This window comes from Lutjanus erythropterus, chromosome 6 (genome assembly GCF_056507025.1).
Source record: "Lutjanus erythropterus isolate fLutEry1 chromosome 6, fLutEry1.hap2, whole genome shotgun sequence".
Classification (NCBI taxonomy): domain Eukaryota; kingdom Metazoa; phylum Chordata; class Actinopteri; order Lutjaniformes; family Lutjanidae; genus Lutjanus; species Lutjanus erythropterus.
This window is the reverse complement of record NC_139322.1, coordinates 7,223,157-7,242,518: the sequence shown is the minus strand read 5'-3', so window position 1 is coordinate 7,242,518 and position 19,362 is coordinate 7,223,157. Positions and strand designations below refer to the sequence as shown.

The window sequence follows — 19,362 nt, the reverse complement described above, 5'->3', positions numbered from 1 at the left end:
TCAAACTTTTTGTTGCCCTCAATTTAGTTAAAGGACCCTGAGTCACATTTTTGTTGATACTTTCCCTTTGCTTATGCATTTTAAAGATTTTGTTGATGTATGGATTGATTTGGCTAAATAAAGCCTTCAAATTCTAAAATGAAGCTTGTGTCCCTGACATACACATAATGAAAACATACTTATGAATGTTAGACTCCTGACAATTCTGACAATAAATCCCCTTAAATCTTACACACTTGGCCTTTGAGTAACATTTTCAATGCAGATTTTTACTTTTATTTGATTTTTTTTTAACCCATATTGCTACTTTTTATTTTAAACAGAAGATCTGAACACTTCTTTCTCTTCTGGTGAGCTGAGGAGTTTCCCAAGTGTTGCTGTCTCACTGAGTTTACTGGCAATCTAAAGGGACAAGTGTGCACCCTACAGGTTAGAAGCTGGAACAGCAGTCAAACCCTTTATATAACTACAGTTCTGCATGTGCACGACCAAGGTTATGGCACCACGTCCAGTAACAAACAAAAAGCCTGACCAGAGTGGACATGCATTAGTTAAACCGCTGAAAACCTTAATGTATTATCAAAAACACAAAAACTAAAACATCAAAGTGCGTGATCTTTATTTGATTACTGTGAAGTGCCGTCCAGGTGGCACAAAATGGCAGCAGGAACAATGAGTATATAAGGCTCCCTCCTTTTCACTAACAACAAACTGGTCTTTTTTTTTTTTTGTCTCAATTTGGGCTTTTCTGCCAGCGCATGAATAGGAACACCTGCAAATGATAGATGACGGCATTTATAAATAGATGAACCAGTCCGTTAAGTCTGTTTCTCGCTCACCACCCGAATCCCTTGTGTTCATATAATACACCATCAGTCAAAGAGCAGCCGACAGTTGAAGGCCATCGGTGAAAACCACAACTCTGATCCGAGAGGACCGAACCGTCGACCCCTGAGATTAACTATCCAACATGCTGTCAGGGAAGGACATAGTGAACAGTGCTACAAAATTCATAAAATTTCAATAATGAAAAGTAAACTGGATAATAAAATGAAATCGTGAATACTATTAATAACGGAATTTAATAATTCTAATATTTTAACTATTTTTTATCCATCATATTTCTAGAATTTAATCAGTATACAAATACTAAACATATAATTATGATATGTATATAATGTCATTGTGTATAGTAGCACTTTCATGATGTCACAAGTAAAATTAACATCAAAGTATTTTCAAAGTTCACCATCTATCCTGTGTTTTCAACCTAGATCTATCTCTGAGGCTCCAGCTACTGCAGGTTCCCCACCGCTGTCATTTTATGCTGCTGAGTCTTTGCACTTGAGTCACATGTTCCTGACACCAAACCAGGCCAAGTCCCAGGCTGGGTAATGATCATCCGCTGTGTGGTGGTTGTTAAATAGCGCAGCAGACACCGGAGGTCCTTTCTCACATGAGGCCCTGCTGCCGTGACCCCCGCCGTCACAGCGGCTGAGGAGTCGCTGGACGCGTCGACTCAAAGCCTCACATCTCCAGGCTTATGTCTCCCTCTAGGGGGCGGATTGAAACTAATATTCACTCAGCCTCCGTGAACTCTTTATAACAAGTTCGATTCAGTCTCATCTTTGGCTTCTCAAAAGTTTCAGTTTCCGAGTTTGAAAGCAGCAAGTCTCTGCATACGGCAGACGTTAAGGGCATCTGCTGCGCGGCGCACGCAGGTTTGTGCCGAGTGGATGTGTGTGCGTCAAAGCCTTATTCCCAGTGGACCTGAGCTCCTGCCTTCGAGTGGCGCTTGGCCTCCCTGATGGAGAAGGCCTCCTGCTCCTCGCTGATCTCCTTCAGCCGCTTCTCCTCGAGAAACGCCACCAAGGAGTCCCTCATATCCACCACCTCGATCAGCTGCTGGAGGATCCGTTCCTCTTCTGTCTGCTGCTCCGATGTCTTGTCTGCCAGACAAACACATGTGCACACTTTAAACTCTGTGTAAAGCAATAATAAATAAGTACAGAGGTTGTCACACCACAACCTGAGTTTCCTTTACACTGCGATTAAAGCGGCCATAATCAACATTGCATTATAAATGATAAAATGTAACAATGACGATGTGATAATAATGTGGTAATGTGAAAACGATGAACTCAAACAATCATCCCTTTATGACACTTTATAGCGAGTTTCAGCTTATTGTTTTGCGACTTTACTGTGCAGCCCTGCATTAGGTCACCAGACAACCCACAAAAAAGTTGCGCGACGGGTAAAAAAAAGTGGGTAAGGCAGGGTACAACTAATTGTGGGTGCAGAGCAGGTAAGAAATTCTAAGAAACAAAATATGTTGTTTTTGACTGCAATATTTTAAGGGCGGGTTCACATGAAAAGTGCATATTTTTCCTCTTTGTCTAGTTTTGGAGATATCGGCTGTAGAGATGTCTGCGTCCCCTCCAGTACAATAGAGCTAGATGACAATCAGCCTGTGGTGCTCAAAGTTGCTGGTGAGTGTCATCTAGTTCCATTATATTGGAGAAAAGGCAGACATCTCTACGACTGATATCTCAATAACTCATAACCCAGCTAGATGGATAAGTAGCACTAAAGATAAGAGGAAAAATATGTATTTTATGGGGCGTGAACTGTGCCTTTAACATCTACATTAGCTAATATTAATCAGCCATCAAGGTTTTTTTAACTGTGAAAGTCTACAAAACAACCTTTGACCCCTCAGGTAAAAAAAAATGGGACATCACTTGCACAGGGATGTGGGTAGCTGCTAGCTATGAGATCAAAATGAATGTCATAAAGGCAAAAATAGCTAGTGGATACAAATACAAAATTGTGGACAAAACAATGTTGAGGGCCAAGTTAGACATTTTGTTGTGATCAGAGACTGCAAGAATAACACTGTCAGTGGCTTTGCTGCTTGTAAAAATTGCCAAAAAGTTATTAGCTAGGCGCATTGTGTCTGAGGAAACACATCGACAGCTGCAGAAGGCAGAAGGACAAGTGCTGCGCCAATTGTCAGACACTTTTCCAAAAACACAAGCGAGTGACTGTGTAGCGCGTTTAACAACGGGTTGGGTCGCACGACTTGCATTAATAGGTCGGGGCGGGTCAGGACGATTCCAGTACTCGGTTATTGGTGCAGGCTGGTGCGATTTTGTGAAACCGGACCTGTGCGTCGCTCTGCTTTTACTGTTTTGGTTGCTGTCACTGCTGTCACAGCTCTGTTTTCAGCTGCAGCAGGACGCAGCTTTCAGCCAAACAGCCCTAGAACACAGTGTACACTACCTTCTCTAAACCAGACAGCAGACAGACACAGTTAGAGATGAGCTGGTGCACACAGTGGAGCGTTTAGCAGCTAAACAGCCTGATTTTTCCCTTGGACATTCACCAGGTGGCCAAATCCAGACTCCAAATGAATAATAATGTTGCTCTGTAACTGCTAGATGTGTCAATTAGCCGTTTGATAACAAGTTCACCATATCAACTTTACATAATAATCTGTAACATAAATAGGTCATATATGTCAGTATTCTGTTAAATTGTTTCCACTCCCGCCAAAAGAAAACTGCAGGTTGACATTAACAGTGAAATTCACCCACTAACACAACACAGATGTACATTAAACATATGTACTGAGTATAAATTTAATCCTGTAAGACAACTCTGTCCTGTCTCCCCTCCAGGAGTGAGGAGATACGACTTGTATTGGCCCAAATATATGACAAGTCGCTTTTTATTACACCCCTTTCTTTGGCAAAAAGACTTTTCATTTTCGGACTAGTCCTGTTGGGAAAGTTTCCCAGAGATACTTGTTTTTACGTGTCAGGAATTTATTTCCTCTACGGTTGCAAAACCCCTTAAATGAGCCTTCAGAGACTCCTGTAGGTTAAACTGGGTCTTTTTAAAAAGACAGACACATTTTTTTCCATTTCCGTCTTAAAACAATTGTCATATTTCCATATGTAATTTGAAAGCACTGATGGTCACTTTAATTGTTCTTTCTGTCTTTGCTGGCTGCACTGAGATCAGTTCTTTGAGCAAATTAAAAGTAATCTTCTTTCTGTGATAATTTGATCATTAATGTTTAGTCCTTGAATGTAATATCAACCACTTTTTTGAAAACCTTTCCATAAACAAATCTTATATCAGGGCCAATATGGTTACAAAGCCTTTCTTGGTGTTGATTACAAATTAATCTCACAATTTACTAATTTATTGAGATGTTGTAAATATTTTCTTTTGACTCATGAATTGATGTTTATATTTTGGACAGTTATTTTTGGGTATTGATGATGATGAGGTGGAACTGAGTCTGGGTTGCGAACATGTAGGGAAATGTGTGCAGGGTGTCAGTATCGTGTTTTACTTCACGAGAAACTCGGAAATGCTTTGACTTTTTTTTGTGTTTAAAGTGAGAATAAATCAGCCAAATGCAGGCAACAGAATCTGCAGCTACAGTGTTGTGATTTCCACTGTTTAATGTGTGAGTCACAAAGCTGAGCCCCGTTCAGGTGGCGCAGTTTAAAATAAGTTCAGAGAACAGGCCACGACAACGGTAAATTACAAAACACACAGACTGTTTGCAGGATTGAGCAGGAAAGCAAAAGCGCTGATGTTCTCATTTGAGGTGGAAACACACAATAATTGTCTCAGTATCCCTGACAGAACACAACTGATGCTTGTTTCTAAGTTGGGCTGGTCTCTTCTGACTGCTTCAAAATCAAAAGAACCATTCAAGAAACTTCAACAACAACAACAAATGCACACACCAAAGTACACACCATTCAGCTCCATGCATTTCCTGAGCTCCAACTCCAGCGTGCTCTGCTTGTCTTCGAGCTCCAGCTGTCGAGACCTGAGAGAGAAACAAACATCAGCTGAGTCACGTCAACATTTCATCCCACAATACGGCTGCAGGTCATCATCAGGCCGGACGGTTGATTGGTTGCTACCCTGGTGAGAGCAAACAATAACCACAGTGTTCTGAGGTGGAAGTCTGCTGTTGTGGACTTTCTGTGTCACTTCGACTCCGCACAAAAGCTCCGTTGTATTCCCACCGAAGCTCCACAGGCTCTTACTGTGCATCGCCGTTTGAATTCATAAGAGAGCCAACGGAGAGGTACACTTACGCCACCATGAGGTCAGACTCCTCGGAAACCAGCGCGTTCTTCTCGTGGACGAGTTGGATCCACTGCTCGATCATGTCAGGAGAGCCGCTGCTGCCTGGAAGTGGAAAAACACAGTGTGTGGGCGTCTGTGTGTCATACTGTGTTTGTTTGTTTAAGTTTTAAAGGAAAGAGGAAGGCAGGTTTGTATGGAAATTCCAGATACAGTGTTGTGGAACAAGATTAATGTTTAATGTGTGACACAGCATCCATGTGATTGAGTGTGTCTAAAGATTTCTGGAGGCTATTCCCTGTCAGTTCAGTGGAACTGTAGAATAAACAGCCAAGTTAAACATTTTAACCCCATCAGTATACATGTATTTAGTGTTTTTGTACATTGTTCAGTTTAAGTAAACATGTGATGTTTGCCTATAATTTACCAAAGTCTATTTACCATTGTTAGAGCAGTCACTAGTCAAGTTTTATACTTTATATATAATCAGCAGCTCAGCTCCTCATTTATGTTTTGTCTCCATTTTTCTCTTCAGTTTCTGCTACCAGAAGAGAGAGGACTTCAATGAGAAAGCTATGACACATAACTCAGCAACATTTGGTTGCATGGGGGCGTAAAATCTGTGTGAAAATTAGTTTAAAACGATTGTTAATTATTAAATTCCAAATCATATTCAAAGGAGCTTCACTGGCACTGGAAACAGGTGTTTAAATTGCCAAAACAAAAGTGACATGTAAAAAAAAAAAAGAATAAAGTGAGATTTTAGCAACATATAGTCAAGATGAGAAAGAGTACAAATACAGTGAGAACTTTATATACACTGCAGCAATAAAAACATATTAATATAATCCAACATCTTTAACATGAAAATTAAAAATAAGGGCATTATTCATTAAATATCTATTTTATTATATTAGAAATGAAAAATCACAGGTCTGTGGTTAACGGTTAGGATCTTACCAGCTTCTCCTCGCAGAGTTCGCTCCAGCACTACACCCTTATCCTCCAAATCCTTGAAGGTCACCTCAATCTCCTCCAGCCTCCTCTGGATGGACTGTGGACCACAGAAACGAGAAAGAATAAGAAAGGTACTCAGCCAACTTCTTTAAAGGTATACGAGGCAACATTTTCTTATAAAACAATGCAAAGACTCATATAAACATAATCCCTTTCAACTAGAAGTGTTCGGTGGTGTCTGTATCTGCAGAGACCCTGCAGCCCTCTGCCTGTATTTTCTTATTTTTCTCAATATTTTGCCAGGTTTGGGACACTTGAGTGACATATTTTTTTCATATTTTTCTGAAATAACCATTTGATATATTGACATTCCCTAATAAATTATTGATAGTTTTCACACCAGATTCAAACTAAGCACAAGGAATTCATAGGAAATGCGTGTATGTGAAACCATGACACCTGTTTTTAATTTTATCTCATTGATGTCAGCCTCAGTGTTCACTGTTCATATCATCACATTATGTTTTCATTAGTGTTTTATCTCCTGAAAATAAGAATTATTGTGTTTTTGTTGCCTCAGAATGAAAAATTTATAACTACAGAGGGCAGAGGTCCTCTTCCACAGAGGCTACCATGTTGTGTCACCATGTTTCTACAGTAGGCCAGAACAGACAAACCAAACACTGGCTCTACACGCTCGGAAGGGGAGGGTGAGACAAGGTGTTTGCAATTTGCAAGCTCACCACTAGATGCCACTAAAGCCTACACACTGGTCCTTTAAGTTGCTTCTAATGCCGACTAAACATTTCCCACTGCTGCAGCTTCATATTAAAAGCTTTCAGTGGGTGCAATCATTCATCAAAAAATGTGCCTGCAAAACAAGACATGGTCGTAATTTTAAATATTACAGTGAGTAATGAGATGAGAGAAAGCAGCGAGCTGTTAGACAGGCTGCACACTTCTAAATCCTCAGCTGCTGTGGAAAACTACCTGCACAGCATGCAGAGGAAAATCAGACCACGGTTTCTCATAGTGTGATGGTGGAACACAGATTATTGACTAACTTGTTTATTAAAACAACTTGTTTTTGCACCGTAAACAGAAACAACAGTTGCTCTTCTGTTGTATTTCTGACGAGGCAGCTGCTCAAGCAGTGTTTGCTTGGATCTGTAATATTAAACCACGCTTGCTGTTACCACCGCTGACCACAGGTGTCGCCAAATTAACAAAGAAAGAAATATTAAGGACTTCAACATACAACCATTCTGAAAAAAAGAAGAAATTGCTACACTTCTGCTCAATGCGTTGAAAAATTTATGAGCAAGTACAAGCACAATGAAGTTTATTGCCTCACTGAGTGAAGTTAGAGAAGCCACAGATCAATAAAACATAGATGAGCTATGAGCATGAGAGAGACACTGACTTGGGCTTTGCGCAGTCGCTGTAATTCGCTCGTCTTGGCTCGCCGCTCCAGCGTCCTCATCTTCATCAGCTCCAGCTTCTCGGCCTCAGCAGGGTCCGACGGCAACGTCTGAAACTAGAGACAAGGTGTCAGAACTGTCAGTGCGCTGATGCTTAAAATGCAGCAGCAAAACGAAAACATCCTGCTCCTCTCCTTACTTTCTCATCAAATAAGTCAATGTCATCTTGCCCAAACATATCATCATCATCGTCGTCGTCGTCGTCTCCGTCGACGCCCTCTTCAGAGGCACTGTGAACGTGTGAGAATGTTGTTTCTGTGGCAAAAACGCAAGAAAGATGTTGTTAGAAGTCTTAAGCATAAATCCAGACCAAAGAACATCCAGCATTTCCACACACTTCACCCATTTTAAATTTCCCTTCTTTTGCAGATTTCTCTGTAGATTTTTCAGACCATATTTGACATTTGAGTACAAACAGCTACATTTTTATAATATAGATGATCAATAGTATCAATCAGTCGTATCTGGGGCTGATATTGACATATTTCAATTATTGGATATCAGACTAATGTCACAGATCTACAAAAAAAATCCAGTGTCAAAGTCCTACGTTGTTATTAATTGAAATTTATGTGCAAAGATTCCCATAGTTTCCATAGCAACTCCACATTGACATGAATCATAGGGAATACAGGTCTAAAATCCCTGTTAGAAATTGCAGCTGGAGTGAGGAAATGTACTAGCCACCTCACTCATCTAAATGGATTTATTTATGGATTATTGATGGCATAAAACAAAACATTTTGTGACCTTTCTTTGGGAAAAGGAATATAATATAGACTAAAACAGTGGTTCCCAAACTTTTTAAAAATAAAAATAATGATAATAATAATAATAATAATAATGATAAAATAATAATAATGATAATAGAGAGAAAAAGATTTCTGGTATTGATATAGTATCATACTGGCAGATATTACCAGCCCTTCCATATGTGTCTCTTTTATGAAGACCAACTGGAAATGAGTTGAAAAAAGTTATTTTATTTTATTTTATAGCGTCTGTGTAGCCTTGTTGATTCACTGTGTCCATAGAAACAACAATGAATGCAGAAATGAAGGCTTGGTTTCTTTATGCAGGAAAGATCTGTTTACTTTTCTGATAATTACATCACTGCATCACTCATAAATGTTCAGACAAACTTAAAATTTGGTTGTTTGTAATGCAGTATATATGCAATTCAAAGACTGAAGAGACTTGTATGATTGATTTCTTTTTAGAAATTCTGAATTTTATATTTCAGAAAACATAATAGGGGCAGTAGAATGGAAAAACACATCTTTTTTCATACTTATCCAGACTTGGAAGTTACTCAATTAATCATCTCACACTCTTCCTTTCTGCGTAGGAACCTTGAATCTCAAAAACACCATGACAAAAGTTTTCTTTTTCCCTGCCATCATTTTCCTCCGACAAAGCTGAAAGAGGAGACGAGTTCTCGACTCACCCACTCTCCCTGGTTGATTGATGTGGACGCTGAGCCGAGTGTCTCTGCTGATCCTCGGGGACGAGAGGTTCCAGGGGGAAAACTTGGATCGTACTCTGGTCTGCCCGCTCGGCATCTCTTTCCTCCTGAAGCAGCGTCGATTCCTCTTCTCCCGGATGTGACTGGCGGTGCTCCCGCTCCAGTAGCCCTCCTCTTCCTGCCCGTCCAGGCCCTCTGGTTTTGGAGGGCTTGGACCTCCTGCAGTCGCAGAGGAAGAGGAGCAGGAGGAGGATCCACCGGGCGTCTCCGAGTCCGAGTCGGCACTGAAGCTCTGAAGATTCACCAGCTGGGTTTTCTCCTCATCGGTGAGCTGCAGCTTTCGGAGCGACTGCTTCGGACGGGAGTCTGGCCCTTCCTTGGAGACCTCTTTAGTCGGGGTTGGAGACGAGGATTTTTCTGGAGTTGAGGGGTTAAAAAGGTGGACTGTGCGAGGTTTTGCTTTCGGAGGGGAGGGCTGAGGGCTGGGCGTGGTCTGCCGAGAAAAGCGGGGCTTAGGGACAGGATAGGGCACTTTGGGAAGAAGCTCCTCAGTCTCCTCCTCGGCAGGTGCTGCTACCTCAGTTTTTGATGGAGTCTCTGTGGGTGTTTTTGATATATGTGGTTCTTCTTCTTTGGATTCAAGTATATGGTGGTTCTGTCCCTCAGGTTTATGTGTGTGAGCAGAGGGACCACAGTCCAGAGTGTGCTCATACTCCTCGTCTGATGGAGACAGCGTGTACTCATCACTGGAAACCCCGTTCTCTTCATTTGTTCCCTTGAGATTTCCTTCGCTATCCTGAAAAATAGAAATGGCATTGATAAAAAATGAAAATGCAAAGATAGAAATCCTTGTTTAAAGGAGAATTATGTAAGACTCTGGCATTTAAAAAAGACTACTGCAGTCCAAATAGGAAGTTGGAGGCACAGACGGTATATTAAATAGGTTGAATTCCTATTTAATATACATTCTATGGTTGAAGCGAGTTGTTTCCCCATGTCCCTCCTCCCCAGACTGAAGCTTAGGCAGTTTCCCTGCAAGCTGCAGGGGAACTGAACCTTCATGAGCACAAGATAAGTGCAAACTTACATTTTGACAATGACAAGCAACAATGAGTCCTACATTATAAGTTAATCAGCTGTCTATAACTGTCGACTGTCAATGTAAAGTTAAGCCCGAAAACAAAAGCCCACTGCTCTGAAAATAAACACTCTGGAGTTTGAGTTCTGTGACTGCCAGACTCCATTAAAATGTTGCTAAATTTAACCGTTATAAACAAATACTCCTTCCAAAAAATTGTTAATGATTTCTTATGACTCATAAACAGACACTTACTCATTTAGCAAACATTCTGCATTATTTCGAACTCCAAGGCTGGCTTTACGTGGTGAAACTTTCATGCAACATTAGTTGGTTGAATCTCAAGTTGCAGTTGAGTTGCATGGTGTAAAGCTCTCTGCAGCACACTTCAAACATGCTAGCAGCCACAGTCTGCAAAACTCTCAACTTTGTGAAACTAGTTGCATGCGACAGCCAATCAAAATGCTGATGAAGTGTCAGGTCATGACACATTGCAACTTATTTTAGCTGACTGATTTCCACTTGATAACAGCTCATCACCAAAATGAATGAATTAACTATAACAGAAGATGGTCTTTTGGATCTTTTCAAAAGGAGATCCTCCTCATAAACTGCATACAAGTTGGTAAACAAATGAGCCAGGAAAGGTTTGTTTAACGGTTTAGCAGGTGACTATTGTTACTGCTAGTTTAGAGATAGCTATGCTTTAATATAAAGTTTTGATGAGAATCAGAGCTGTTATTTAAAACACAGTCACATATCAAGCTACAGAGTAATACTACTGTCAGAATGTAGAAACAGAGAGCTTTTTATTTATTTATTTTCATTGAATCAAAGGAGGCTCATTGGATCAAACTCTTTGAGTGGAGTGTAAAATGATTCATCGGTCTTTCCTTTGAGTAACAAGGAGGTCATGTTTTTTTCCTCCAGCACATCAATAAGCATTAAAGCACTCAGAGGTCTCTTCCTGTTCTCTGGGTCAGCCGTTATTAAAAACAAAGTAGCCAGCCAGCGCCAGAAGAAACACCAATACAACACGTCCAAAACCATATGAAAATAAGATGCAAAGATGAAAATGTAGATGTGAAATTAACTGTTACATTGTTTCATGAGACTTTGACTATTTTGCTTCATTTAACTGTCACGTTAGTTGGAAATTATGTTTCATTTGCAACCTGCAAATAGTTGAAAGTTTCACCGTGTAAAGCCGGTCTGATAAACATGAAACAAACAAATAAAAACAGACTGGCTGTAGCCTTGTTGTTGGAGAATCAATTATTGCAATTTAGCATGATTCCTTAATCTCTGATGACATATCATGGTCATTTTATTATTTAGTATAGTAAATATATTACATATTTCTCCTTTTAAGTGTTTCGGTCCACAGACCACATCTGCTTAGACACAAACATTTTCTCTAGTTGAGCGTAAATGCTGCGAGATCGTCCGCCCTGCAGGCTGATGACATTGGACCAGGCACCAAAAGGATGATGCATCATGCAACAGAAGATTGTGTAACACGAACATTACGAACTCAAAGGCTCAACGTGGAGTCTGGAGCAGCGAGCCACAGAACGGTTCACATCTGTTCTGCTCAGTGACCCACCTTACAAGACGGTTCAGCCCCGTTTGCCAGCTCCAGCTCCTCGGAGTGCAGCTCACAGTAAAACCTCCCTGAGGGGACATCACACATAAGAAACAATAAAAGGAGTTGAAAAGTCAGGGACGAGTGAACATTGACGTGCTCAAGAAGAAAAACCCTGCTGTTCTCTTAAATGATTAATCTCCTTTCGGTCTAAGTGGAACCCCCTTTTAAAAGGGTCTCCCTGCAAATTATTAATCCCACAAATTAATAAATAAATAAGTGTTGCTTCGCTTATTGTAGCAAAACCGGATCTCTGAGAGGCTTTAAGAGAACACATTAGACCACAGGTGCAATAGCTGTTGAAACCTGAAATACAAGTGATTTATATTCAACAACACAGAATCAAGAGCTTCAATCGAGGACTGCTAGATTATCAAACAAGAGGCTGCTAAAAGAGGATAACAAAAAGACAGCAGCATTATACCCAGCACATAGAAAACTCAACATTTTGAATGAGTGTTAGTGCATTAGTGAACATTAGCTACTGTAAACATAAAACAGGGTTCCTACCAGTGTGCAAAATACCCAGTAGCACTTGGGAGAGGAGGGGGGGGGGTCCCTCCTACTCTCTTAATGCTCTCTTTTCAGGTTGCACTGGTTAACGGTTTCTATTTTGGAGCAGTGCCCCCCATGGAGGACAGCCTTACCAGAAACAACCGGGTATTTAATTGCAATAAAAGAGAGAACATTATGATATTTTTCTGTGTTCATATTTGTGAAGAAATGTTTTGCAGTTTTAATAATGAATACTGGGCTTTTAAAAGATATTTCAGTGACAAATGCAAGTGACTAGGGCTGGCTTTTGTTCCAAAATTTTCAATACTCATACTGATACCAATACCCTAACTTCAATACCAGCCCCTGAATGATACCATACCAAGTCCATTTTAACATAAAGAAAATTACATTACAGTACAATTACCCACTTTAAAGGAAGAAGCTGGTCAAGGACGTGGTGGTAAAAAAAACAAAACAACAATCCATGTCTCAGGATGTAAGGTAGAGATTTTCCTGCATGCCTCTATGAAGTGGAGCATTAGACTGCCAATCATCAGCATTATTAGAGCTCGGGTCAAGCATGATGCATGCTTTATGACTCACTGACGCTGATGGGATTCATTCCTCAGGTATTAAAATTTGGTATCAAATGACAAGGCATTTTCCAACATGCATTAGTATGGAAGCAATTTGATCGATGCCATAAAAGCATTGAAGTTCGGTACCCAGCCCTGCTGTTGACAACTGACATTTTTTTTATTTTCAGAAATCCCCCCAAACTGTGGCTTCAGGGGGTCTTCAGTGTCACTCAGGGGGTCAGGGGCCCCTGTATTTTGCACCATGGTTCCTACAAATTTTCAAAATTCCATGCATTTTTCAGACATTTAGCTTTCTTTTCCCATTTGGAATCCAGAGCCAACCAGGCACTCTGGCCATTCGTTTCATCCACTGTCAAAAATCTCTGCCCAAAGAGGAAGTAAACTAACCAGCGCTAATTACACTCATATTATGTTCCCTTAACATGTTGAATAAATCAGCGGTTCCCAAACAGAGTAACTACTTCCACTCAGGGCTGCTAAAGCTTCACAGGAGGTGGTGAGGTCTTCTTGATTTTAAGGGATGCAAAACAAATTGAAATGGTTAAAGTTTAGATGATAAGTTAAGAGATAAACTTAAAAAAAAATCTCACAAAATGAGGGCACTGAAGATCTGAACACAAACTATATTCACAGAGCATTCACTGCTTGCTCAACAGTCTCATCCTGCAGAGAGTTATTAGAACAACGGTCCAAAAGTCAGGGAAGAACAACACTGAATTTTTCAATAAAGAATCCCATTTAGTATGAATGATTGTTAAAAATTAAAATTACACAATACAGTCGGAGAATTCTAAAAAAACTAAATCCTAAAATATCAGGAAAAAAAAGATGCAACTTTGAGAGGAAACTGTTGCTTGAAATTCATGCAAATTGCTCAAATGTCCTGCAGTTATTGTGTTTTCTATCATGTTAACTGTATAGTTTATTAGTTGTTCTGTGCTGTGATTGTTATGCGTTGAATATAATGTGAAATATAGATAAAATGGGTCACCAGTCACTCATGATCCAAAGGGACATTATATTTCCAGCTTTGCCTTTGATAACGTCAAACTCGCTCTGGCCCGAGCTCGCTCATACAGTGGTAAACATTTTAGCTGTGCAGACTGCCTGCTCCAAAAGCCCTAAAAACACTCTGGTTGTATGATCAATTAATGTTTAGAAATTCTGAATTTCATATTTCAGAATTACTTATCCAGACCTGGAAGTGAATAAAAGCTAATCCAATACTTTTCCATCCTGTGAAGTAACCCTAATGACAGAGTCTTCCTCATATCCAGTCTGAAATTGATTCTGCCGAGTGTTATAAATACTTTGGACTTTGGGCTGGATGCCAAAGTCTCACTTTAAGGCCATCGTGGAAAACCTATCAGGTAAAGTAAAGGTCAAATTTAGATTTAGAAACAATTCATGTTTCTCCTCTGTTAGCCGAAACACAATTATACAATCCACACTTCTGTCTGTTCTTTGTTATGGTGATATTGTAGATAAGCACGCTTCTCACTCCATGTTAAAGCCCCTTGACCCCGTATATCACTTCGCAGCACAGGTGATACAGGAGCAGCACTGTATGTTGTTTATTTATAAGGCTCTACTGCAAAAACGGTCTTGTTTCCTTTGCTCTTTGTTTACATTTAAAGATAGCACTTACATTATCAGTTCACAGGACGTTTTGACATGAGCTGTGCCTCTTCTTCACACTGAATTTGCCAAAATGTTTTCAAACACTATGCTGCACATAAATGAAATGTGCTCCAAAAAAATATGAAGTTACATTCTTTTATTTCATTTGAGCATTTTTAAAAAGGCTGAGCTCATGTACTTGCTATCTCACTTGCAAATGCCTTTTCTTAAATATTTAATGTGCCTATAAATTATCCGTGTGTCTGTCTATTCTTAAACTTATTAGGGCTGCACAATTAATGGCAATATTATCAAAACTGCAATGAGGTCAAGAGCAATGTCCAAATCGCAGAATCAGAACTAAACTGCAATTTATTTGAAAAAATGAAAAAAATGAAAGAAAACAGCATTATAATGAGGCACTTTAGTGCTGCAGAGATGACCTGCCCTACAAATCTTGTCCTCCAGATGAAAGAAAACATGTCTGTTTGGAACAGACTCCAACAAATGTCACATCATGACTTAAGTTTTTTTCAGTAACAATTAAAACCATAATAAAAATGATGATTCCCACTAATTGCACTGCAGTTTCAGTCAAAATAATCGCAGTATGACTTTTCTACCATAGTGTGCAGCCTTAAATTTTATATGTATATTTGAAGTTGCATGTTTAAATGAAGGATTAAATAAAATAAAAAATATTTCATGAAGGAGACGGTGAGTCCTCACCTGTGCTCTGGTCAAACGTGTATCCTCCCAGTCTGAGTGTGATGCTGCACTGATGGCAGGTGAAGCAGCTCCGATGGAAGAACTTGCCCTCAGCACTGATGCGCTCCAGCACGTAAACCCTCTGACCACAGAAGTAGCACTCCTCACTGTTTGTCATCGGCACAACATCGGCAGGTTCAGGTTCAGGCTCAGGCTCAGGCTCAGGGGCAGGAGCAGGAGCAGGAGCAGGAGCAGGCGGAGGACTGAGCTCAGGGGACGCTGGAGACACCACCTTCTGTGGGAAAAGGTCATACAGCAGAGTTAAATTCAGTGATATGATTAGCAAAGTCATATATCATAAAATTAATTTGTTGAAAAATAGAAAGTTTACCAGTGCTTGAGCAGTATTCCTGCCTTTTTTAAAAACAGGAAGTGAGACAGGAGGGCTTAGGGTCTAGCTAAACCTTTTCATAATTAAATCATGTTTTTGAAGGGCCAATAGCACATTTTTATACATATGTTATCAGTAGGTATTGTTAGTTTTAGATTTTGAAGGCTTTTACCACATTTTTATCTGTTTGAAGTTGAATTCTTGTCTGGAGCAACTTTAGAAATTAAAAAAATTAAAATCAAAACATTTCATAAATTGCATTTATATAAATCCTTAAGGAAATAATTTTCACCAAAAAGTCGGAATCAGTGTTTTGGTATTAATAAGTAGGACATGATTTGTCCCAATTCTCAAGAATGGTCTCAACAGCTCACTAGTTTTATTGCTAGTTTCTTAATTTGAATATTAAATATTTAGACATTAAAAGAGATCTGTGGCTATAATTAGGCAGTGAACCAAACCAATGTGAGAGAAACTGGAGGACAGACGCAATCATTCAAACTTGAAAATGCATTTCTTTGCATCTATAATTAGCACAGGTGCTTTGTCATAATGCTGAAAACAGTGACACCAAATATTGATTAGATGCTGACAGGCAAGAGAAATTATTGCTAAGGATAATTCAGTCGTCTTTGGATATTGTTATGGACATGTCCCTGCCGTCCCTACCCAGTTCCACACCCCTGATTAGTCGAGAAAGCTTCCAAAGCAGAATTTGATTAGTTGAACACAACTCACACTGTCCTCATCTTCCATTCTCGTCTCTCTTGCTCGTTTCTCAGATGCCAATTTTTCCTGCAGAGAAAATAAGAGAAACCACCAACCATCATATGACCTGATTATTCAGAGAACATTCAGACAAGTATTCAAACCATTTAAATGAATAACTTGAAACCACGTCCTTTGAAACGAGAGACAAATCAGATGTGAGTCACAGACCGAAAGGCCCAGACGTGAACTCCAGCCAGCGAGCCAGCGTGTTTGAAAATATCTTTATCAAACACTTCTCGGTGCTGTGTAAACAGTGAGCCCCAGTCACAGTGGGCGTACCTTGCGTCTTTGCAGAGAGTTGTGCTTCAGCTTGTTCAGGAAAAAGACAGCTGACTGTGTCTGGGCGAGAGTCAGAGGCTTGGACGATGGCAGGGAGCCTGCAGGTTCTGTAGCCAGCAGAAAATCAAAGAAAGGAAAATGTCAGAGAGGGACACACATCGAATTCACTTTATCTCACTGTTACACCAGGCTGCAAACCTGAACACACCTGAAATCTGTTGTTGGCCTACTTGCAGGTTTGCTTACAGCTGGTTAGAATATTCTGACTGCACCTTTTTGAGGTAATATCCTTTTATGTCGAACACTCTGTCAGAAACATAAATAATCCCTCTTACTTGCATTTTCTGTAGCGTCACAGCAGCAGCAGCAGCTGAATTTAACTTGTCAATCCGCATAAAAACTCTTCAGCTCCGGCTCTGACTACCACTCCCACTCTTTCATCATTCAGATAAGGTTACCCGGAGAATGACAGCTCCCTCCTGCCTGCACATCAGTCAGCGGATCCCAAGCAGAGCAGCATCACAGACAGAGAGAGCGTATATCACACCCACTCCGGCTCATTCAGCGCCTGCAAACGCTGGGCTCACATCTTACGCTGCACAAACTCCTCAAGCTACAAAGACTGTCAAAAATACCTTTGCTTACAGACAGCCAGGAGAAAATCCTCCTTCAGCGCAGGAATAGTAGATCCCCTTTAACAGACGCCAGTCCCATCAGACCCCCTGATAAGCCAGCTCCACACCGTGACTGTTTGCTCTGCCTGCTGCTGCTGCTGCTGCTGCTGCTGGGCTGGCTCAGTGCAGGAGAGCAGCACAACCAGTAGAGGCTCTGAGCACAGCACTAGCCACTTAAGCCAAATGAATTCTGGGTAACATGCTCTTAAAGAGACAGCAGCAGTGATTTGATCGCTTCCCAACAGCAAACACATTTCAGTGGGAGGACACCTGACCCTTTTAAGGTGATGCTAATGCTGTGCAGTGTCTAAGCAACCAGGTTATGTAAGATTGAGGCTGCTGCCACCAATAGCTATCTTCAGAAATCTATTAGAATATAAATAGCATTAAGAATTACACACACATTATACATTGCAAAGTAATGCTTTGGCTTTTCAATTAAGTCATGGTTGATCTTCTTTTACTTTTGCAAATGAAACACACTCAAGCTTTTACCTTTTGCTGGCACATTAAAGGCCTTTTGGATCTGGGTGAGGTAGAGGACCATGGACAACTTGTCTATCTGCCCGCTGCTGGCCAAGTCAGTGGCAGACATGACAGGTGGGATGCCCAGCTCCTTCTCCAAGATGCTAAAAGCCAGTTGGTTGTTGTGAACAGTGCTGGATTCATCCAGGGAGGACATGTCACTGTGGAGGAATAAGGAAGCTGTGATTACCAAAAAGTATTAACTATAGAGGGTCTTTTCACAGATATGATATATATACATATATATATATATATATATATATATATATAAAATGTGTTAAATGTAAGGCTGTACCAAATAGTTTGAAGCTCATAACGTTAATACTCAAGTTTTTTTTTTGCACTTTATCTGCAACACAGACTTTTTAAATATGAGACACACCTTTTAAACTCAGACATTTTTAAAAATTTGAAACATGCCCTTCTGAAACTGTAACATGCACGTCTTTGAAATGAATGCACTGTATTGATTGGCTGCGATCATGCAATCAAGCAGGGCTATACAGCAAAATTAAGAGCTGTGTTTCCTTCTTGCTACTCACAAAATATTATAAAAATAAATTAAAAAATGCATCCACAGCTGCACATAAAGATTAGGATACACTAATATTATAAGCATTACACCATTTATAGACTTAGATTCCAGTGGTTGCTGTGCAGGATTGTTTCTGACTCATGTGATCCAAACATTTCCAAGAACTTCAGAGCACTGAAAAGTCCAAAAGTCAAGTTCATGTTGAAGAAAGCTGATTTGATTAAAAAAAGGAAAAATTATCTCAATCCAGCGAATCACTTCATTACAATTTAATTTTTTGATTTTGTTCTGAGGACTTTTTCAGACAAAGAGCAGCGTCACAACAATTACCTGATTAGCTGTCAACTATTAAATTAATTACCAACTATGCTGATAATTGATTAATCAGTTTGAGTAATCCTTTAAGAATTCTTTGGTTCAGGTTCTTAAATGTGAATATTTTCTGGTTTCTTTACTCTTCTGTGACAGTAAACTGAAATATCTTTGGGATGTGGACAAAATAAGACATTTGAGGACGTCACCTTGGGCTTTTGAAGACACTGACCGACATTTTTCACATTTTTTTGTCCAAGCAACTAATCTATTAATGGAGAAAATAAACAACAGATTAATTGACAACGAAAATAATCGTTAGTTGCAGCCCTCAACAGAAGCTTCGTATGTAAAAAAAAACAGAAAAGACATTTGGTACAGCCCTTGTTTAATGTAAATACCTTGTGCAAATTTTCTTTCAAAGAACTGGGTCAAATTAAGACAATTAAACCACGACATAATTACACAGCATCCTACAGCGTCTCATTAGCGGTGTTGTCAGATTAAAAACCAAGATAATACCAGGAGAGCGACTCACATGAGCTGAGGTCTGAAGTGGTGGATCAGAGCGCACAGAGCCAGACCGGACCTCCAGGACTGAGTGAAATCTTTTACGTTCACATTCTTATAACCCGCCGTGTGCTTCTGGCACCATTTCAACAACTCTTCAAAGCCACTGACTGAATCTGAGTGGACAAACAGACAA

At 40.0% G+C, this 19,362-nt stretch overlaps 1 protein-coding gene across 1 annotated transcript in view; it reads right to left on the bottom strand.

The window, feature by feature from the left end:
- Nucleotides 1-602: 602 nt before the first annotated feature.
- Nucleotides 603-19,362, bottom strand: part of mical1 (microtubule associated monooxygenase, calponin and LIM domain containing 1) — a 30,235-nt gene continuing 11,475 nt past the window's right edge. Inside the window, exons 11-23 of the mRNA XM_084720381.1 lie at nt 19,195-19,342; nt 17,780-17,970; nt 16,611-16,717; nt 16,299-16,355; nt 15,191-15,464; nt 11,706-11,773; nt 9,004-9,817; nt 7,696-7,811; nt 7,499-7,612; nt 6,079-6,172; nt 5,130-5,223; nt 4,782-4,855; nt 603-1,949 (exon numbers count right to left, since the gene is read on the bottom strand). Of these exons, the coding sequence (XP_084576507.1) occupies nt 1,756-1,949; nt 4,782-4,855; nt 5,130-5,223; nt 6,079-6,172; nt 7,499-7,612; nt 7,696-7,811; nt 9,004-9,817; nt 11,706-11,773; nt 15,191-15,464; nt 16,299-16,355; nt 16,611-16,717; nt 17,780-17,970; nt 19,195-19,342 (2,345 nt within the window). The 3' untranslated portion in view covers nt 603-1,755. The remainder of the gene's footprint in view (nt 1,950-4,781; nt 4,856-5,129; nt 5,224-6,078; nt 6,173-7,498; nt 7,613-7,695; nt 7,812-9,003; nt 9,818-11,705; nt 11,774-15,190; nt 15,465-16,298; nt 16,356-16,610; nt 16,718-17,779; nt 17,971-19,194; nt 19,343-19,362) is intronic.